The sequence below is a fragment of the Eschscholzia californica genome, unplaced genomic scaffold (genome assembly GCF_041429995.1).
Source record: "Eschscholzia californica isolate CP2 unplaced genomic scaffold, dmEscCali1.0.p SCAF_2, whole genome shotgun sequence".
In the NCBI taxonomy this organism is placed as follows: domain Eukaryota; kingdom Viridiplantae; phylum Streptophyta; class Magnoliopsida; order Ranunculales; family Papaveraceae; genus Eschscholzia; species Eschscholzia californica.
The window spans coordinates 15,074,227-15,097,454 of record NW_028238309.1 but is presented as its reverse complement, the minus strand read 5'-3'; the positions used below and the strand labels follow the sequence as shown (position 1 = coordinate 15,097,454).

Sequence of the window (23,228 nt, the reverse complement as noted above, 5' to 3'; positions counted from 1 at the left end):
CGATCCTACTATTGCGGATCTAACAACCCTGCGCCCCCAAGAGCGGTTACTATCCTCTACACTCTATAAATAGGGTAAGCCTCACTATTGGAAGGGGAGGAGACTCTCACTCGAAAACTACTTACCTATTCTCTACTTAGCACTATAGAAGTTCTACTCCGATCACCTCACTCACTCTATACTAAGCTCCGGCTACGAATCACCTACCCCGACGACCTTCGGTCTAAGCTAGCCTAAGGCAGAGATTCCGACTAGAAGCTTCCACGAAACCACATCGAAACTTGCTAGAGGCTTCTCGTTTCTCTCATTCCCCGTTAGTCCATCCTTCTGTGAGCAGAAGACTACCCTTCTGCAAGCAGAGATCACCCTTCCGCAAGCAGAATCCTACTCTTCCATAACCAAAAGTCTACTTTGCTGATCAAGTAGTCCAGAAGCTACCACAACTCACCATTCCGTAGAACCGAGCTCCCGCCACTCTACGAGTCGTGCCACCCCGACGCTACAACGATTCTACCATCATTAGTAATTTTATCTTCGGTTTATTCACTTTATCACATCAAACTAAGTTACTGACTTGACCGTCGGAGGGTCCTTGGCCGACACCATCTCCGGTGCCCCCTTGGACTTTACGGTTGTGTTTCTCTTGTTCAGGTTTACAGGCTACTGGTACCCGTTTTTTACCCTGACGTTGGCCCGACAGTAGCTGTTTCCTTCTATGACGTTTGCCTACCCGTCTACCCGACTACCAGAACCGACCTTCTGCCCGTCAACCCGTCTATTTGAAGGCATGAAGCCTAGTTGCTGGTGCCCATCCGACGATCCTTCTAACCGTGTGACTTTCTACCCGTCCACACATGTCCCTTCGAGAAACAGACAAGGAAATCTTTTCCACAAGCAACCACACATTGAGCCTCTCAACTTCTCGAGCTCATTCATGGAGATATTTGTGGACCTATCACACCTCCTACTGCGGCTCATAAGAGGTACATTTTTGTTCTCATTAACTGATAATTGCTCACGATATATGTGGATTATTTTGTTGAAGGAGGAAGCGAACCATTTGAAAAATTCAAAATCTTCAAGATACTTGTTGAACAAGAAACAACGGTTGTGATAAAGACATTCAGAACAGATCTAGGTGGAGAGTTTGTGTCTCATGAGTTTCAAGCTTACTATGATAAATATGGAATCAAGAGACATTTATCAGCTCCGTACTCTCCTTAACAAAACGGAGTTGTTGAAAGACGTAATAGAGCTCTCTTGGAGATGATTAGGAGAATCTTGAAACATATGAAAGTACCAAACTATTTGTGGGGAGAGGTTGTGAGACATCCTACATATTTAATCAACAGAATAGCAACAAGATCGCTGACTAAATCAGCTCCGTATGCGATGCTCAAAAGGAAGAAACCAAATCTCGAGTATCTTAGAGTGTTTGGCTGTGTCAGATATGCAAGAACAGAGGTTGTTGGGAGAAGAAAGCTAGACGCCAGGTCAAGAACGCTGGTACATCTGGGAACAGAACCCGGTGACGTGATTTTTGATGAAAAAAAAAACTAGAGCTAGAACAATATCGAAAGAGAAACAAGTAGAGATTCTGGAACATTTGTTATTAATTTGGGAGAATTTGGTAATAAAGGCATCAGAGGGATTGAAACTTATGAAGACACAGAGGAGAATAATCTTGATACTCGGGCAGTCAGTGAGGATGTGTTAAATAAAAAAAAGGGCGAAGTAGTTGAAGAAAACTCTGGAGATGAAGATGAAGAAGGTGAAGATAATAGTGTGGATGAACCAGCACAAGCACAACCACAACTAAGGAGATCAACAAGGCCATATATTAAGCTAGCTTACTTAAATGATTATGTTCATATCGCAGAATATGAAGGTGAGCATCTGTTTTTGACAATGAACGAGGAACCGTGGAATTTTAATGAAGCAAACGAGTTAAAGGTCTGGATAGAAGCGTGTGAGTATGAACTTTCTTCAATAGAAAGAAATAAGACATTGAATTTAGTAGACCTTCCTGTTGGAGTCAAGCCTATCGGACTAAAATGGGTATTCAAGATAAAACATAATTCTGATGGGAGTGTCAACAAATACAAAGCACGATTAGTGGCGAAAGGATATTTCAACGACATGGCATTGATTATGATGAAGTATTCGCTCCCGTGGCACGTATTGAGACAATACGTTTCATCATTGCTCTAGCAGGCTCAAGTAGTTGGGAAATACATCATCTTGATGTAAAAACCGCGTTTCTCCACGGTGAATTGAAGGAAGACATTTATGTCACTCAACCAGAAGGATTTATAAACTTAGGAAATAAAGACAAGGTCTACAAGTTGAATAAAGCTCTTTATGGTTTAAAACAAACACCTAGAGCTTGGAATGATAAGCTAAACAAGATCCTTAGAAAGTTGAAGTTTCATAGATGTTTAAAAGAGCCATCGTTATATCAAAAGGAAGAAAATGAGCATCTTCTTGTCATGATTGTGTATGTCGACGATCTACTTGTCACAGGTTCATCGTTGAAATTGATACTTGAGTTTAAAAGGGAGATGACAACCAAGTTTGAGATGAGTGATCTTGGAAAATTGACCTTTTATCTTGGGATTGAAGTACATCAGTTTGAAGGAGGTATCGTATTAAAGCAAAAGAGATATGCGAAGAAAATACTAAGTGAAACTGGGATGGAAAGCTGTAATTTGTGTCATGTACCGATGGATCAGAATCTGAAGTTGTCAAAGTCTCAAGAGGAGAAAAGCATCAATGAAAAGGAATATAGAAGAAGCATTGGATGCCTACGATATTTACTCCACGCACGTCCAGATTTATCTTATAGTGTTGGGGTTTTGAGTAGATATATGCATGAGCCGAAAGAATCCCATGGAGCAGCGCTAAAGCAAGTCTTGTGGTATCTGCGAGGAACGCCCTCTTTTGGTCTTGTGTTTTCACGTTCGGATGGTGTAAAACTCTTAGGATATAGTGACAGTTCACATAACGTTGATGAGGATGATGGTAAGAGCACAACAAGACATATATTCTATCTCGTTGAATGTCCAATAACTTGGTGTACACAAAAGCAAGAAACTGTGGCTCTGTCATCCTGTCAGGCTGAATTCATGGCAGCTACAGAAGCGGCAAAACAAGCTATTTGGCTTCAAGAGCTCTTTGTTGAGTTAATAAGGAAAGAGTGTGAGACGGTTACTATACGAATTGACAATAAGTCGGCAATCACGCTAACTAAGAATCTGATATTCCATGGTCGAAGCAAACATATACACAAGAGATATCACTTTATAAATGAGTGTGTCGGGAATGAACAAGTGGTGGTTGAGCATGTTCCAGGAAATGAGAAAAAGTCAGATATATTGATGAAGGCACTTGGAAGAACCAATTTCAAAGAAATGAGAAGCCTTATTGGAGTTCAATATGTGGTTGTCTGGTTGAAGATGTTTTCAAGCTTAAGGGGGAGAATGTTGTTATAAGCTTGAAAACATCTTGGGGTTCAAGCTAAAGTATATTTAGGAGATCCTAAATATACATAGTTTTGTGAAACTTTCCTTTTTTTTATTTAGAAGTTACCTAAAGTTAGGTTTCCTTTTATTTTGATGTTATCTAAATAGAGTTTTTGAGTTATGGTTCCCTATATAAGGAGGTGCTAAGATGTGGCACAATGATATAAGTGAGTTTAAGGTTTTTGAGTGATTTTTCCTTACGATAAATAAGAGAGTTATTCTTGTTAAATTCATTGAGTTCATATTGAGATTTTATAGAGGAAGAAATTGTAACTGATGAACCAACTATCCATCAATGGAGATAGAGAGATAGAAAAGGAAGTAGTTCTGTTGATAGAGGAAGTTATGGGAAGAGAGAGGAAGTTACGGGAGGAGGAGAGAGAGCGCGTTAATGTGAGGTTGAGAAATGGGTTTTCCTATTTTTTTTGTGGGGAAAAAATATGCCCCTTTTTCTACTTTTTTTTTCTCGTAAGAATCCGGTTTTCTTACTCTTGGGTCCTATCAAACAACAACAAGTCAATTTTTCCGAGAAAACGACTTTCGTACCCACATTTTCACATGTATCAAACGGACCCTAAGTAGAATTATATTCTTCATTTACTAATGAAATAATTTTAATCCAATATTGTCAACATTTAGTTGTCCAAGTGGTTAACCGTGTGGATATGAACTTCAAAATCCTGAAGAATCCATGATTTATTGAATTTGGATTATAAAGAATATAAATATTTAATTAACTTCAGACTAAGTTTCTCTCCCCTTCAGACCAAGTAAAATAATATTCTTGATTTACTAATCAAATCAATTTAACTTAATTTTGTTCGTTGTCCAAGTGGTTAACCTTGTTGATATAAACTCTAAAATCCCGAAGATTCCTTGATTTATTGAACTTGAATTATTAAAGAGTATAAATATTTAGTTAACTTCAAGATGTAGTTTAGTTGAGCTTTAAGTCCGATCCCGTAAAAGCTTAAATTTGACTAATATTTTTGCCTTCACTTAATCCCATACACCAAACGCCAATAATTTCTACAAATTTAATTTAGATTTAAAAATAGAATTTTTATTTTATGATAAAAATAGAAAATTAATGAGTTAGGTTAGAAAAAAAATTCATTACTAGTTTACTAGTAATAGATGTCAAAGATTCAAAGTTGTGAATCATCAACACTTAATATTTATCATTTCCACCGATAAAAAAAAAAAACCTTTTCCCAGAATCATTCTTACATATTAAGAGTACCTTCCAAATCTCCTCTTACTCTTTTTCGTACTGGATATTCTCATCTTTCTAGAGAGACAAACTAGAGAGAAAGAGAGTTTAGAGAGATAGAGAGAGAGAGAGAGGGAGAGTCAATCGCAATTGTTGTTCTTATTGTTGTTGTTGTTGTTGTAGTGAGATTTTGAGTTTTAGGTCAAAACAATGGATCAATGAAGACGGAAGATGAATTGATAAGCGTTGATGAAGAATCAAAAGAAGCAATTATTTATGTTAATGGAGTAAGATGAATTGATAAGCGTTGATGTAGTAGTAGTAAGAGGAAGAGGAGGAGGATTATTTTTTTTATGGTTGAAGGTTGTCGGCCAAAAAATTTTCTGGGCAGCGACCTTCCTACCGGAGAAGAGAGAGGTGAGGTCGACGTGAAGTTGAGAGAGATGTGAGGTGGAGGTGAAATGTGGTGGCTCAATATTTTTTGATTAATTTTATTTTGAGAATATATTTATATGAAGGGCGGTTATGGATGCATTTAAACGCTAGGGATATATTTCTTTTGAGATTCTTCTTTTTTTGCATTTTTTTGTGGCTTATATAAAACTTATCTTTTTTTTTTTGCAATTATATAATCTTATCTACGTTACATACTTACATTTGTTATATATCTTCTATGGTAGTATCAGACGAACTTTATCCATCTTGGTTGGATTCTTTTTACGTTTGCTATATGATTCCGTTATATTCCTATATGTTAATTGCATGGGCGGCCCTAGTTGTTAGGAGGCCTAAAGCAACGAAAAAAATTGGGGCCCCATTAGAGAAATAAAATTAGTTATTTTCCACGTTGTAAAATTTACGAAAAATAAACTTAGTAGATTATAATACGCTCTTGACATTTTTTTGTATTACCAGCGTGCCTCGAACTCTTGACCTTTAAGGTGGAAGACTAAACCTTTTACCACTCCAACCCAGAGTTGTTGGCTTCTTCACATATATTCAATGTAATGTTAAATGTTTATATGTTATTACATTTTAACATAATGAAAAAATTGTAGTAAGAAAATAAAAATTTCGGGAATGTTGGAACCAATCGTTGTTGTCAATTTGTTTTAATGAATTGTTGAAGCATGATTTGCTTAATATGAAAAAAAGATTAAGAAATCAAATATCTAATGTATCTTTACTAGTTGAACACATCCGAAGTATAGAATAGTTCTTTGCAAAAAAAAAACTAGTTCATTTTTTTTTTTGGAAATTGACTACGATCAACGATAGTTATTACATATGGCATTGATACATTAAAGATGTGATAAGTTCGATAACCGCCCATTCAAACTCTAACAAGACTGGGCCTATAGCCCAACTAAACAATGGCCTAAAGGCCAACTACATTATTTATACCCTAATAATCCTAATTCAAATAACCAAAGATTCTAACTTTTCTGGGATCCGAACCTGGGACCTCGAGGGGTTTCTGGAGTTTATGTCAACACCTTGGAACCACTTGGGCCACCAACTATTGACAACAAAATTAGTTCAATGCTCCTTGAATAACAGAAATGTGAAAGGAATGCTTTAATAGTGTTTATTGATTTGAAGATGTGAAAAGTAGGGTGGGGGACTTCAACACGGGTCTAGTGGGACAACCACCGAACACTAACACAATGTGGTGGAAGCCCTTTCAAGCTTTCAAGTTGATATTTGTTATATACTACTATATCTCTAGCACGTTGGGCCTTTTAAACCTTCGGGCCCAAAGCGACCAAAGCGGACGCTTTGGGCCTAGGCCGCCCCTGGTTAATTGTTACTTCCTCAGTCCCAAAATGAATGACTTATTTTGAAAACCCAACGTTTTAAGAGAACATCATTAATTAGAGTTTGACTTTAAAAAATAACATAGTTTTTCAAATTGTATCCTCATTAATTTTTTTAGTTTACAGTGAAAAAGTTGAAATTACTTTTAGATAAAGTTGTCATTAAATATATAGTAATGGATACTATTGGAAAGAGCGAAAAGTTATTTTCTTTATTTTTAGAAGTATGACAATAAAATGGGACAACCCAAAATAGAAATTAGGTCATTCAATTTGGGACAGAGGGAGTACATGATATGCACCGTGATGCATAACTTACTACCATGAAGGAATACAAATATACAATGATGTTAAATGTTATATAGTCGACTTATATATCTAAGTATGTAGAAGAAGGTAAAATGTTGATTTATTGCCAAAGGATTACTAGAAATGGAGGAGTTGTTCGTGTTTTTTGTTGGAATGAGAAGAAAACGTAAGAGAAGAAGAACAATGTGGGAGGGGTTATACTTCTAAGTTTGAGAAAAGAGGAAAAAGGATGATAGCTAGAAATTCTAGTAATCCTTATATACGAAGAGTTAAAAAGTCCAGATCCTAAGAAAAAGATGTAGTTTCACTTAATCAAAAACTTGAGAGATTCTTGACTGAAACTCCCCATGACGAGTTCATCAAGTTTCCTTGTATGAATTTGAATTAGTTGAATCTGAATAGATTGAATTGAATTGGTTAAATCTGAATGACTGAATTATTTTGTAAGTTAGATCTTTGTTTTCTAAATCTTAATTGCGAGGTTTAAATTAATATTTTGACATTTATACCCCTATTTGATATTTTTGACAAACAAAACGTAATTCTTATTTTTCGTACTCCTTTCTTTCTCTTTCTCCATCTTTTTATCTCGCTCCTCGCTCTCTCTCTCTCTCTCTCTCTCTCCCTCCCTCCCTCTCTTTCGCTTTTTCTCTATCACAGTCTCTCTCCTAACAGAAGATCCGATAAGGGAGGTCTTCGAGGTTCAGTCTCTCTCTCACTCTCTCTCTCTCTCTTTCTCTCTTTTTCTCTCTCCCTCTCTCTCTTAGTCCCTCTCTAATAGATCAACAAAGTTAGACCCTCACCATATCCTATGAGGCTTATGTCCCTCTCTAATGGTGGTAGACGTATTATGGTGTTGCTTAGTGGTGGCAGAGTTGTGGTAGTGATGGTGCTGGTAGAATGGAGGGGGTGTTGGTGGTTAGGGGGTAAAGTTACAACGACAGTAGTGAAATGGCATTGGTGGAGGTGGTATAATGTGGTGGTGGAGTGGTCGATTTGTGCTTATGGTGGTGAAGTGGTTGTGGAATGGTTGTGGTGGTGGAATGGTGGTGATGGAGTTGCGCCGAAAGTGGTAAAGAAGTAAAGTGTTGGTGATGGTGGTGGAATGGTGGCAGAGGTGGTGGAGTGATGGTCAGAGGTGGTGGAGTGATTGTGGTGGTGGGTGGTTGTGATGTTGGTGGATGTTTATTGATGGTGACAAAAAAAGATAAATATTTTATTTTCATAGCTAGCTGTTAATAAGCAACTATAAAAAAAAAACCACAAAATCTTGTCTTCTGCTTTTTTGGAGAAAATGGGCTTTTCTAGCTTAAAATAAGCTACAGCTTTTAGCTTTTTTTTTTAAGCGGAACCAAATGGCGCCGTCGAGGACTTAATTCAACTAAATTTTTCAGATTTTTTTGTTAACTGAAAAACAAATATTTGAATTTATAGCTAAAAAAATAAAAAACAAACACAACTAACTTTTTTTTTACTGCGCCTTTGGGGAATAAAGAAAATTCTCCTTAGAATAAATAATTAGTCAATAAAAATTGATCTAAAGGGCATATTCTTCTTTTAATCCAAAAATTGACTTCATCAAACAATGACCCCCTAATCTTCATCTTCTCTCTCGTCCTCTCTCTCTGTTTCTCCCTCTCGTCCTCTCTCTCTCACCATCTCTTTCACTCTCATTGACTATCTCTTTGTCGTTCTCACTCTAGATCTTTCTCTCTTTCATTGTAGATCACTCTCATCTCTCTTGTTGTAGATATATCTCTCTGTAGATTAGTTTTTTTTCTGTCGAGTCTTTATCTCTCTTTCTCGCAACCTCTATCTTGTTCTCTCTCTCTCTTTTGCAGTATGTATAGATCTCTCTGTGGAGATCATAGAGTTTCGCCAAAAACCCTCCTCTAGGTCTGGTTCTGGAGAAGGGAACACTTCTCTTCGCCGGAACAATGTTTGTATGTGAGAGAGAAAAAAACAATGAGAGATCGATCAAGAAACAATGAAAGATTGAGAGAGGAATAGTGAGAGATCGGGAGACATAGATAGGGAGATCAATATAGAGAGATAGGGAAAAAGAGGGAGAGACCGAGAGAGTGAGGGTAACAGTAACTGAGAGAGGAGAAGAAATGAGAGAGAAGAGGAGGAAATGGTAGTCAAAATGGTGGTACGGAAAAGTTGTGGTGGTGATGGTGATAGAGAGGATGGAGATTAAGGGGCAATGTTTGATCAAGTTAATTTTTAGGTTAAAAAATAATATTTTCCCAAGAATGTACAGAAAAAACATGGGTTCAGTTTCTTAAAGCTAAATACTTCCCGAACTCTCCCAATCCAGGTTCTGCCAAGGCTCACCACTCGTGGAACTGGAAGGTTCTTAAAAAGCACTATGACAATATAGGTAGTCTTATTACGTGGGAAGTGAATACGGGGGAACATATTAATATTTGGTCTGATAACTGGATCCCTGGCCTTAATACTCTCGTCCCTAATATAAATAACTCTAATCTCACTAAAGTGGCGCAACTGATATCCAATAACCAATGGAATAATGATAGATTAAATGACAATTTTGATGAACCTACAAAAAATCTTATTAAAGCCATACCACTTTCTAATGAGGGTATGGACCAAATGAAATGGGCTCTAACCGAAGCAGACAACTTCACAGTCAAATCTATGTACCAACACCTCAGTATCAACAATATTCTGTCCACTTTGTAACCAATTCCATCATACAATTGGAACGACATATGGTCCCTTCCCAATATTCCCAGAATCAAGCTATTCTTATGGAAAATTTGTACTAATGCCTTGCCAGTCAGAGACAGAATAGCCAAATACATAGATAATAACTTAATTTGCCCGAATTATCCAGAAATAGAAACCATAGAACATGCCCTTTTCCATTGCCCTATGGCCAAAAATGTCTGGTTTTACTTTAATATATTGTCGACTAATATCTCATCTATAACAGACTAGATTTTCTCCTGGAAGGACGAGAATCAACTGTGCTACGCGGCAAATGATATTCACTTTTCAACGATTCTATGGCATATTTGGAAAGCACGATGTGACCACTGTTTTCAGCACATAATCAACAACTATAACACTATTATAAAAATGATTCTAGCATTCCCAAAATCTAGCAATAATGCCCCAAAATTATCTATTAGTCAGAATGACAAATGGCATCCACCACCACCATCTTATATTAAAATTAATGTAGATGCTTCTTTTACTAACATAATTTCTAAAATTGGCATTAGTCTTATTGCTCATAATGAGACAGCAAAATTTCTTGCAGCAAATGTTTCTACAACCCGAGCAAGAACCAGTGAAGAAAGCGAAGCTATTGCAATCCTTCATGCATTACTCTGGGTTGAAGATAATCATCACCACAGGATAATTATTGAAAGCGACAACATCAATCTAGTCAAGCACTTGAAAAATCCAAAGCACAAGATACAATGGCAATCGATGATACACATCCAGAAAATCAAAGAGAAAATGAGCCGATTCGAAAGTGGCAACTTCATCCATACGAAAAGAACTTGCAATACTCAAGCAGATAAATTGGCAAAATGGGCTCGAAGGAAGGATAAATCGAAGTCTTGGAATAATGTTCCTTATTTTCTAGTTAATATGTATTGTAATGGCAGTCTTACTCTTTAATTTATTACACATCTTAACAAAAAAAAAGAGAAGTTATTCCCCGAAGATTATTCTCTATGCCCCAAAGCCACGACCTTTTTTTTACTTTGGAATTGACCCCCATAATTTGCATTCCACAGGGCACCTATGAAACTTGAATTGACCCCTTCATCTTATCATTTCCCCATCTTCAACTCCCAAGAACACCTTATCCTCAAAATGGCCACCCTCGAAACAACCTACCCAACAACCTTCCAACAAACTTAATCTAGCCCTAAATCCAACGGTTCATATTCACTCCCATACTTTATCTTCATTGGTCCGACCAAATTACACATAAGACAGAACCATTGGGCAGGAGGACTTCCGATTGGATGTTCAAACACACACTCTTTCTCTCTCTATCTTTCAACCAAACGCGTCGTTATTATCTAGAGAGAGAGAAAGAACTTCCATGGCGATGGATAACACAACTCATTTGAACAGTAGAAAAGAAGAAGACAAGTGGTTGAGTAATAACAAACCCACCTTTAGAAGAACAACCCATGTTATTATCATCTCTTATGATTTCCTCTAACAACAAATTGTAGTTTAGATCTTAGGAATTTTTTTCTTTGTTTTTATCTTTTGGGTTTTCTAGAGGGGAATGGCTTTAGCAATGGCTTCTGGGTCTGTTCAATTCTATTCTAGATTGAAAAATTTGGAAAATTGTTTACCCAATCAAGGGTTTCTTAAGAGGGTTTTGGGTTCTGATAATGGACGGATTACAGTTCTTCACAAAAGAAGGTAATGGATTATATTGACATGGGTTGGTACTTTTTGTTTAATCAGTTTGAACTCGATCGCCAAAATCAACATAGTTATAGTTCGAATTAACCAATTGATATAACAATTATGCTTAGTTTAGGTCTCATTTGTTTCCGAGCCTAATTCTAATACCATGTTAGGTTTGTGGTAATCAAATTCAAAATCAATTGAATGAGCCGAGAGGACTTAGACATTATATTTTTGGTTACTAGATTACCCTTCTCTCATGTGGGACTATTCTCGCAATAAGTATGTTCTTTTTTAGTTTTGATTCATTTCCAAATTTTTCTCAATCATAATTTATCTTTGGTAATTTCTTTGTTAGTTATGTGATTGGGCTTTTTCAGATTGTCATCTTCCATAGCTGTGAAAGCCCAGCAAGCTTCATCCCCGTCCTCTGTCGAGGTATTTCAAAAACTTAGTTCAGATGTGATTGGTTCTCTCATTTCCTCATATGTATACACAATATGCCTAATGTTTCTGGGTTAGCAGGATGGAAGTTCTAGTGAAAATGACACAGTTCCTATCCCCAAAGTTATAATTGATCAGGACTCTGATCCAAATGCAACTGTTGTCGAGATAACTTTTGGTGACCGCCTTGGAGCTCTCCTTGATACGGTAATATAGCGAAATGTTTCAAAATAAGATCTTTTGTGTAACGGTTCATACCCATCGCAGATGTAATAGTAAAATAACTATTTATAATGGTTTATCCTCTAAACCGGATACTGTTAAAGAATTTACAAGAATAACGGTTTCTACATCATTTACATGGCAAATATGGTCTACAAAAGACGAGAAAAGGGTTTTTTAGTAGGAGTACCATTAGTATTAAACAAGTCTTGTTTCCGTTATGACGGCTGCATTTTAACCACTACACATTTCCTCTTTTATTGTAGGTGGTTTGCTTACATTAAACCTTAGAAAGATCATAAAAGCCAACCTGTTTGCATAGTTCTAATATCAGCAAAATTTCCTTTGGACTGATTATCATTTGTTGACTACTATTCTTTTGCCTGCAGATGAATGCCCTTAAAAACCTTGGACTTAATGTTGTTAAAGCAAATGTCTTCTTAGACTCTTCTGGAAAGCACAACACATTCTCTATTACAAAAGCGTAAGTTCTGGCGTTATATCAGATACGAGTCTCTATCTTTCACTTCGTTGTTGAATATTTGCAGTTCATTCTTCCCCAGAAACAATAATACTTCCACATTGCAGTTCGAAATTCTTGGGTTTTATTTTCCCATTTACTTGCAACCCTGAATAGCTCAAGTTGTGTGCAGCAATACTGGTAGAAAAGTTGAGGAACCAGAGTTGCTAGAAGCTATTCGTTTGACGATAATCAACAATCTTCTTCAATATCACCCGGTAACTTTATTAGGATATTTCTCGAGTTAGATCGCTCGTTTTTCTTTTTGTCCTTGAGACATATTTCAGAAAACCTTAAACTTGCTCCATTACTAGGTTTTTGGTTTGTTGAGTGGGTTTAATTGGTTGGTACAGGAGTCTAGTGCTCAATTAGCAATGGGAGCAGCTTTTGGAGTTGAGCCACCTCCGCAACAGGTCGATGTGGATATTGCAACCCATATAAACATATATGATGATGGTCCGAACCGTAGGTATGCATCTCCTGCTTTCTCTCGTTAATCTGGGTCAGGCTAGAGCTTTACCAATGCAGCACCTGTCTCGGCCCTCTCCGTCCCATTCCGCTTAGTTCCACTTAGTATAGGGCTTTTTTCTCATGGGCCTGCCCAAGACCATTTCATGCTTCTCCATGCCGATGTGGGACTACATGTAATACACATGATTTTCCAGTGCTACCTGCTTGGCCAATCTAGTGTTAGCCCAAAAAAAAAGAAATACCAAACCCAAACAAGCTCGGTTACATGAAAGGTGAAAACCTCAAATAAGGCTCACAACTATGCAATTCTGTGATTTCTGATGCTACTTATCTTATCATTTTCTGCAGTTTGCTTTATGTAGAATCTGCCGATCGCCCTGGATTACTGGTTGATCTCGTGAAGAACATTACTGATATAAACATCGCAGTTGAATCGGGCGAGTTTGATACTGAGGTAATACATAAACTTAAAGTTGTCGTTTTCGAAGCCATGAAGTTCTTCATTGCATGAGACTATAAAATTTGTATTAACTGTAGGGGTTGCTGGCGAAGGCAAAGTTTCATATTAGCTATCGAGATAAAGCAATCATCAAGCCTCTTCAACAGGTACATGGAACTACTCAAAATGCTTAATATGGTCCTTGTAAATTTCAGCTAAACAAATCTTAATCAAAGGAACCAACTTGACAGGTTCTTGCTAATAGCTTGATGTATTTCTTGAGGCGTCCGTCCACTGAGGAGGCGAGTTTTTGAGCCATTTGCGGGGCCATATTTAAGTCTTAACCAACCATCCTAGAGAGGTTGAGTTTCATTTCCTGTCTCTCTCTCCGAAATGGATGGTTTGTTCTTCCAGCATGATGTTTCTATATGTATCAATTATTTAAGATAATATGTTGTAAGAAGCCACAAGAAGTGAATTTAGCTCATGTAACAACAAAACAGGTTTACAATCTTATTTCATCATCATCCGATATATTAATTGTAATATGCATCATTTACTTTTCCAAGTCGAGAACACTTGATTTCATATTTAGTATCTCTTTGACATTGACTTGTCCACAACCTCGATAGTTAATCTTTCAATGACGACTAGACTATGTTATTTTTTTCGACAAGTCCCATTTCTTACCCACATGATTATTATAACAATCTATTTTTTTCCTAATAGTACTTTTTACTGTTTTTTAAAAATAAAATTACATTAATAACAACTAGATCCCTTTCAACAAAAAAAGCTAGATCAAATTCAACTGTTTTTTATCATAATTCTACAACAGTAATTTACATCTGCGTATCCAAAGATCAGACGAACGTCTGATAACAAAAATGCTAAAGGCCCGAAGTTTGGGGCTGATCAGGGTCGCAAGGTGATGTGGCCGGCTCTAATAGGTCAGGCTATGAGAGGAGAGAAACAACCCGACTAATTGGTGCCGACGACATCACCTCATCTCAAATTTCGGGCCGTTTAGCATTAGACCCTTATATTTGACACTGGGTCAACCTGTCAGCTGGCTGATTTTGAACATTACTTTATTTCTTCCTCCTTTAACTTTTTCCTCTGATTAGTATAGCACAACCACAGAAATAAAGAAGAAATTTCCCATACTCTGATAATCAGTTTGAACTCCTACTTAAAGTTGCTATTTACACTAATACAGAGGAAATTTCTTCCTCCCTTCTCTTTTTCCTCTCCACATTTATCATAAACTTGCTTTATAAATGTATACAGATAAGTTCAAGATATAAGTTCAGCTAGCCAAGCCAGTTTGTGTTTTAATCATTGTAATTACGTCGTTAGAATCAAACTTGTTGGAAATAAGAAAGTTTAGATGAAGAAATCGGATGGCGGAGATTATGCGGAGAGGAAGAAAAACATCGAGTAGAGATTTTCTTTACGCATAGAGGTAATAATTTTCAAATTAATCCACTTCGTACAGAGTCATTCAAATAACTTGTTAGGGACTAGAATGATTTTTGAATTGTTCATAAAATATTATTCTTATGGTTTTCTATTTATTTGATACCCGGTTTGAACTTTAGTCCTCTTTTTAGTCTCTATTTAGTTTTTTCGAAGTCGTTTATGTTTATAAAGGATTTCCTATAATACGATATTAGGCTAAAATAGAAGATAGAGTACTTATTTCTCCACTCTTAATTCTTCAGGAAACAAATGAATAACTAGAAAAGCTTATGTTGTAACTAAAAGTCGCGGAAGCTATCGAACCTATCCTAGAAATTGATCCGATTATGAAGATTAATCGAAAAGCTAAGTCAAAATCAAATATGCGAACAGAATTAACGAGGTTCGGCTTTAAAGCCTACGTCCTCGGGCGAACAAGAAATCTTTATTGAAGGATAGATGAAGACGACTCACACAACCCGCAAGTTCGTCCCAAGATGGTACCGTATAGAATTTAACTTCTATACTAAATCTTCGACGACCGAGAAATTTAACACCGCTCAAAAACTATGAACAAAATCTCTCTCACTTGCTCTCTATCTAACTCTCTCTAGAAAGAGTTGTTGTTGAGTTGTGTTGGTGATGGTGATTACAAAGCACTCAACCCCTATTTATATATATCATAAGCCAAAAAATTGGAAACTTCCTATTGAGCCAAAAAATTGGAAACCATCCCAATTTGGAAACTGCCTATTGCTGCCTCTTAAACCTCCTCTTCAATTTTTAGAAACTGCCTCTTACAATTCTCCACCTCGTACACAATTTGATACACTTCAAATTTTGGACGAACATCAGGATACTCCTTGTAAGATATATCTGCTTCTTGTAACTTCATCCGACTGCACCATATGACCATGGCTGCCTACGTACCCTTTTACAGGATCAAGCCTACCGTAGTTCTACCAACCCTTCACATAAAGATTACCTTGTCGCCATTACGCCCTTTCGAGCAACTTAACAGGAGCCGATTTGTAGCAATTCCAGGCAATGCTGAAACTTGCTACATGTCACCACTTTAGTCAACATGTCCGCGGGATTCTCATCTGTGTGTACCTTCATGAGAGAAACATCACCTTCCTCTATGACATCTCGTACAAAGTGATACCTGACATCGATATGCTTAGTACGAGCATGATGGACCTGATTCTTCGCCAAATGGATCGCACTTTGACTATCACACCATACATCCACGCACTCCTGCTTAATCCCTAGATCATCCAGAAGACCCCACAACCACAATGCTTCCTTCACACCCTCGGCCATAGCCATATACTCGGCCTCCGTAGTAGATAACGCAACTGTAGATTGTAACATCGATCGCCAACTAACTGGAGCACCATGTATCCTAAATACATAACCAGTAGTAGATCGTCTTCTATCTAGATCGCCAGCATAATCCGAGTCAACATAACCGCTTACCTGACATGTGTCTCCACCAAAGCACAAACCCGTATCAACAGTACCCTTCAAGTATCTCAAGACCCACTTCACAGCTTCCCAATGTGTCTTCCCCGGGTTTGCCATAAACCTACTAACCACACTGACCGCCTGTGAAATATCTGGACGAGTACACACCATAGCGTACATCAAACTGCCAACTGCACTAGCATACGGTACACGATCCATATGATCCTTCTCCACCGTAGTCGTGGGAGATTGTTTTCCCGAGAGCCTGAAGTGTGGTGCCAAGGGTGTTGACACCGCCTTCGCATTCTGCATCCCGAATCGAGAAACTACTCGTTCGATGTAACCTTTCTGATTCAAGTACAGTTTCTTACTTGACCGCTCTCTCTTAATCTCCATTCCCAGTATCTTCTTTGCAGCGCCCATGTCTTTCATCTCAAACTCTTGACTGAGTTGAGATTTCAACTTATCTATCTCCACCATGCTTCTAGAAGCTATAAGCTTGTCATCCACATACAAAAGGAGATAAATAAAGTCACCTTCGCGAAGCTTCTTGATGTATACACAACAATCATAGTCACTTCTGCGAAAACCATGCTTTAGCATGAAAAAATCAAATCGTTTGTACCATTGGCGAGGGGATTGTTTCAATCCGTAAAGAGATTTCCTCAAACGACATACTTGATTTTCTTTGCCCTCAACCTTGTATCCCTCAGGTTGAGCCATATAGATTTCTTCTTCCAAATCTCCGTGCAAGAAGGCGGTTTTAACATCGAGTTGTTCCAGCTCAAGATCCCTGTGAGCAACAATACTCAATAGCACCCGAATAGAAGTATGTTTCACGACTGGTGAGAAAATCTCATTGTAGTCGACCCCTTCTTTCTGTGCATAACCCTTGGCCACTAGTCTTGCCTTATACCTTGTACCCTTGATTTCGGAAGAATCCTCTTTCTTCTTGTACACCCATTTACAACCAATAACAGACTTACCTTCGGGCAATGGGACAACCTCCCATGTCTTGTTCTTGTGAAGAGACTCCATCTCTTCTTGCATAGCAACCAACCAACTCTCTCTATCCTCCGCGGTAATAGCTTGTTTGAAGGTGACCGGCTCGTCGTCTTCCACCGAGAGTGCATATTCAACAAGATTTGCCTGCCCATAATGCCTAAGAGGTTTGTCTGACCCTAACCTCTGTACCGGCTTATATAACCGTTTCGGCCTAGTGTGTACCGAAACATCCTGCTGTTGTTGTTGTAAAACTTGTGTACCTTCCCCTTGAACCTCCTCATGATCGGGTTCATCAATTTTCTCATCATGAGTATTATCCTGATGCTCCACCTGATCATGATTCCTAGAAACCCGTTGGTCTTCGGCTTCTACTTCCACTACTTGAGCTTTAGTAGACCCAACATCACCACAACTAGGCACCGTAGCTTCCGCCATAGCTACAATAGATGACTCATCAAACACCACATCTCTGCTGATTACAAACTTCTTGTCTTCCGTACACCATAGCCGATAACCCTTGACTCCTGTAGCATATCCTAAGAAAATTGCCTTCTTTGCTTTATTGTCAAGTTTGTTACCTTTAACATGGTAATAGGCCGTACAACCGAAAACCTTAAGTCTCCCGTAATCTGCATGTTCACCTGACCACACCTCGTAAGGTATGCCGCCATCTAAAGAAGAATGTGGAGACCTGTTCACAATATAACAAGCTGTAGCAACAGATTCTGGCCACCATTCTACGCCTAGTCCCGAATTGGAGCGCATACATCTAGCCTTCTCAAGTAGTGTACGGTTCAATCTCTCTGCGACTCCATTCTGCTGAGGTGTGTTTACTACTGTCCAGTGCCTCACAATGCCTTCCTGATTACAAAACTCCTTGAATGCCCCATCCGTGTACTCGGTCCCATTATCCGACCTTAACGTCTTCAGCTTTCGACCAGTTTTGTTCTCAACCATTGCTTTCCATACCAGGAATGTGTTGAATACCTCATTCTTATGCTTCAGAAAATAAAGCCAGACAAATCTCGAACGATCATCAACGAATGTAACAAAATACCTGGAACCACCCTTGGAAGGTAACTTTGCCGGTCCCCAGACATCGGTGTGTACGTAGTCTAATACCTCTTTGCTCCTGTGCTTGCTTGTAGAGAACGTCACCCTGTGTGCCTTCCCGAACACACAATGCTCACAAAACTCCATGCAAGGCTTCTTCATGTCCTTCAACAAGCCTTTCCCGCACATCAAAGATAGACCCTTTTCTGACATATGCCCAAGGCGCATATGCCAAAGCCTCCTACTAGCCGTTGGATCCCTTCCACTGATTCCTACTGCTACATCTCCCGTAATTGTTGTCCCCAAAAGTTTGTATAAATTACCGTAACGAGTACCTCTCATTACCACCAAAGAACCCTTAACGACTTTTATGGAGCCATTCTCTATAATTATCTTACAGCCGTTCCGCTCCAACACACCAAGGGAAATTAGATTTTTCCGCAAATCGGGTATGTGTCTTACGTCCGTCAATGTTCTCACCACTCCATCGTGCATCTTGATCCGTATTGATCCGAGTCCCACAGTTTTACATATACTATCATCACCCAGTATAACTGTACCACCATCTATACTCCTATAGGTAGTAAACATCTCCCTATTTGGGCACATATGGTGTGACGCCCCTGAATCAAGCATCCACTTATCGAAGATTTTCTCAGACACCTCTGTCACCGAGAAACATTCGTCCGCTTCTTCTGACACATATCCCGCCTCTTGCATCTCTTGTTTCTCCTTGTAGCCTTCGTTCTTTTGCTTCAACTTTCTCTTTGGACAAGCCGCTTTAAAGTGGCCAAGCTCACCACAACTAAAGCACGTTTTCTTGAAAGAGCCTCTAGATTTGGATATAGATTTCCCGCCCTTTCCCTTTCCCCTTTCATTACTCCTCCCCCTCGTTACAAACAACCCTTGTGCTTGATCCTTGTCTACTCCACCCGACGCCATACTGTTAGTAGCAACCTTACGAAGGTCATCCGCTAATAACGAATTTCTCGTCTCTTCCATGCTTAGACTATCACCAACAAGCATCAAAGTTTGAACAAGGTTCTCATAGGATTTAGGTAATGAAAGTAACAATATGAGGGCTTGGTCCTCATCCTCAACCTTAACATCAATATCCTTCAAATCTGAGATAATCCTGTCAAACCTATTCACATATTCCTGAATAGAAGAACCCTCTTCCATTCTACATGTGAATAATTTGGATTTTAAGTAGACCCGATTCGTTAAAGTTTTCGTCATGAAACTGCTTTCTAGCTTTAACCACACACCCGCCGCCGTTGCTTCTCCGTCTACTAGGAACGCCACGTCCCTCTCAAGACACAACATAATGGTAGCCCGTGCTTCGAGATCTAACTCTTCCCAATCCTCATCTGACATATCTCCTGGTTTCTTTCCCGTCAACGTCTTGTGTAATTTCTGCGAGATTAACAGATTCTTCATCTGCATCCGCCAATAAGAAAAATCGTTTTTCCCATTGAACTTCTCTATCTCATATTTTCCTGCTTTGACCGTACCACTTCTCGATCCCATCTTCTTATTCGTTCAATCTCAACAAGGGTCTGGTACCAATTGTTGTAACTGAAAGTCGCGGAAGCTATCGAACCTATCCTAGAAATTGATCCGATTATGAAGATTAATCGAAAAGCTAAGCCAAAATCAAATATGCGAACAGAAATTAACGAGGTTCGGCCTAAAGCCTACGTCCTCGGGCGAACAAGAAATCTTTATTGAAGGATATATGAAGACGACTAACACAACCCGCAAGTTCGTCCCAAGATGGTACCGTATAGAATTTAACTTCTATACTAAATCTTCGACGACCGAGAAATTTAACACCGCTCAAAAACTATGAACAAAATCTCTCTCACTTGCTCTCTATCTAACTCTCTCTAGAAAGAGTTGTTGTTGAGTTGTGTTGGTGATGGTGATTACAAAGCACTCAACCCCTATTTATATATATCATAAGCCAAAAAATTGGAAACTTCCTATTGAGCCAAAAAATTGGAAACCATCCCAATTTGGAAACTGCCTATTGCTGCCTCTTAAACCTCCTCTTCAATTTTTAGAAACTGCCTCTTACAGCTTAGAAACAATGGAGACCCACAGACGATAAACTAATCAACACGAAAAAGTTCAAAACTGGGACGAGAACTGAAAAAACAAATTTTGAGCTCCAACCCCGACGGAGTCCAATGTCGAGCTCTTCCTTTGACAACAAAGTAGCTGTTCGTAAGTATTTACCACTAATATTTTAAGTAATAGTTAAATGTTTATTAGGTAAAACCAACCCCAATGATCCTCTCTTTGTGCAGGCATCGTAATAGGGAGTTTTGTAGGATTCTCAGTATTTGCAGTGATCGTGCTTTGTTGCATTAGACGTATTAAAAAGTCGATCGAAGTAGATTTGCAAAGAAGAACCAATGTAACAAGTCAAGCAGACATGAATTTCATGGAACTCTGTAAGATGGATGCAGCAACAATGGATAGATTTTTATATGACATGGCTAAAGAAAAACCCATTAGATTCACAGCTCAAGAACTTCATAGTTTCACTAACAACTACTCGACAAGATTGGGTTCGGGTGGTTTCGGAGTGGTCTATAAAGGAGAATTGCCAAATGGGATCACATTTGCTGTTAAAGTTTTAAAAAAAAGTTCAGACAAAAGAATTGAAGAACAGTTCATGGCAGAAATAGGAACTATTGGAAGAACTTACCATATTAATCTAGTTAGATTGTATGGGTTCTGTGTTGATCTTCATATGAGTGCTTTAGTTTATGAATACATGGAAAATGGGTCTCTCGACAAGTTCTTGTTTAGTACGGAAACACCAAAAATCGAGTGGGAAAAATTACAAGAAATTGCAATTGGAACTGCAAAAGGACTAGCCTACTTACATGAAGATTGTCACCAGAGGATAATACACTATGATATAAAGCCTGGTAATGTTCTTCTCGACAAGAATTTATCACCGAAAGTTGCAGATTTTGGACTTGCTAAGCTATGCAATAGAGACAACACCCATGACTCCGTTACTGGATATCGAGGAACACCAGGTTATTCTGCACCGGAGTTTATTTTACGTAATTATCCCATTACACATAAATGTGACGTTTATAGCTACGGGATGTTGTTATTCGAGATTGTTAGAAGGCGAAAAAACCTCGATATTGTTAGTCGAGATGATAGTGTAGATTGGTTTCCAAAGAAAGCTTGGGAAGAGTTTGAGAAAGGTAGATTAAAGGACTTTATAGTGGAGATTGGCATTGAGGAAAAGGAGAAAGCAGAGAGGATGTTCATGGTGGCATTGTGGTGTGTTCAAGACTGTCCTGATTCTAGACCTATAATGAGTAGTGTAGTGAGAATGTTGGAAGGTGGGGTGGAAATATTGCCGCCGGCAAACCCGTTTAGATATTTATATTCAGTAGGCAACAACGTCGCCAGCAGAGATCTTGCTACTAGCTCAAACACTTTAGAAAGTGCAAAAACCGATTCAACATGGTATAAAGATGCAACTCCACTCGTGAAGAAATATGAGATACAAATTGTAGAGTGATGTTATTGATACATTTGTAATAGAACAGATTCACTTTATCTGGTTCAGATTGTTTTCAGTAAGTTTTGGAATTACAAAAGATAATAAATACAAATGGTTTACTATCTTATCTAATAAAACAGTGCGATCCGAGAGATACATCTGGTTGTTTTTTTTTTGGGGGGAGTTTGATAAAGACCAAATCTGAGGAAGGAAATTTTATTTTGAAATACAGTTTCAATCTCTTTAAGTAATTTTGGGGACAAGAGAATAAACAGGAAATAGTTGCAAAAAGAGTTATTTTGCGAAAGGGGTAAAAATAAGTACTGGGTGATGAGTATGGGGCACGAAGATGTTATTTTTTTTGAGTTTGGGCCGTCAAACAACCATTAACTTAGTTAACTCTTCCGTTAGTCAAAAATGTGAGATGCCCCAAACACTAATTTTTTAATTCAGATGTTCCTAACACAAGTTTTGCACTGTTTTGAGAAATATTCACATAACCATATTCACATAAATTCATAACCCTACATATCATAGCAAGAGTGACCACAAAAATTTAATTGTATGCATTTCCATTCATTTAAACACAGATTGATTGAAAAATTAATACATCCATAAACATTCATTTGTTGATAAATATTAAAGATGATTTGGAGAAAAACATATTGTATCAGGATAATCCAAGTTTTGGGTTGGAATTTCGACCCTACCACTGGCCCTCTTTTATCCTCTCATTGTTCCAACAAAATAAGGAAGGGTTTCCTTCACAGTAACCCACATGGAGAGTTCTAAGGTTTCAAGTGAAACCTTTCTCCTTGAGACGAAGAGAACCTCGAATATTATCTACTTTCTTGTTTGAAACTGAACAGGTTGGATGGGCACTGATAAGAAAAGTATGCCTGGAAAACCCATTTCTTGTCTAATATCTACAACTCGTTGATCTTTTTCTCTTGTGAGGCATTCGGTTCACGAAGAGGAGACCTATCTCCACAAGCAAGCTCCTCAATTTGACCCGGTCCGTCACGCTTTGGACATCACCACTGGGATCATTGAGGCCCCATGAAGATGACTCTCCTTTATTGAGAAGATCAACGCGATCTCTTGCTCCCACCAAGGTCTAGTGACCAACGATTCCTGATTACCCAGCCTTTCTACCATAGTCTACACTTGTCCGCCCAAAGGGTCGACCTTTCCATCAAGTTGGGTCACTCGATCTTTGAGTCTTTCCTTAGCAACAGCCGTCGCAGACAACACTCCACTGCTATCGTCAAGCTTCCGAAATAGTTGGAAGAGAGAGTGAAAGGGGTATGAAATAACCTCAAGGGTTACAGAGTTTCA

The 23,228-nt window shown here is 38.4% G+C and overlaps 3 protein-coding genes across 4 annotated transcripts; all 3 read left to right on the top strand.

Annotated features, from left to right (window-relative positions):
• Positions 1 to 9,965: 9,965 nt before the first annotated feature.
• LOC147556462 (uncharacterized) lies at positions 9,966 to 10,517 on the top strand. Its single transcript, XM_086658646.1, has one exon. It carries the CDS (start codon positions 9,966 to 9,968, stop codon positions 10,515 to 10,517), a length of 552 nt encoding a protein of 183 aa, XP_086514772.1.
• Positions 10,518 to 10,706: 189 nt separating this feature from the next.
• On the top strand, positions 10,707 to 13,934 carry LOC147556461 (ACT domain-containing protein ACR11-like). Its single transcript, XM_086664369.1, has 9 exons — positions 10,707 to 11,282; positions 11,651 to 11,708; positions 11,796 to 11,921; positions 12,326 to 12,420; positions 12,590 to 12,674; positions 12,810 to 12,925; positions 13,276 to 13,381; positions 13,465 to 13,533; positions 13,618 to 13,934. The coding sequence occupies exons 1-9, from the start codon at positions 11,143 to 11,145 to the stop codon at positions 13,678 to 13,680; spliced, it is 858 nt and encodes a 285-aa protein (XP_086520495.1). The 5' UTR covers positions 10,707 to 11,142; the 3' UTR covers positions 13,681 to 13,934.
• A 716-nt stretch (positions 13,935 to 14,650) lies between these two features.
• Positions 14,651 to 22,044, top strand: LOC147556460 (rust resistance kinase Lr10-like). Of its 2 annotated transcripts, XM_086664365.1 has the most exons (4): positions 14,692 to 14,831; positions 15,091 to 15,119; positions 20,440 to 20,581; positions 20,665 to 22,044. In XM_086664365.1, exons 3-4 carry the CDS (start codon positions 20,545 to 20,547, stop codon positions 21,906 to 21,908), a joined length of 1,281 nt encoding a protein of 426 aa, XP_086520491.1. In that variant the 5' UTR covers positions 14,692 to 14,831; positions 15,091 to 15,119; positions 20,440 to 20,544; the 3' UTR covers positions 21,909 to 22,044. The 2 variants fall into 2 exon arrangements, with proteins under 2 accessions (XP_086520492.1, XP_086520491.1); XM_086664366.1 differs by lacking the exons at positions 15,091 to 15,119; positions 20,440 to 20,581 and having other exon boundaries at positions 14,651 to 14,831.
• Positions 22,045 to 23,228: the final 1,184 nt, after the last annotated feature.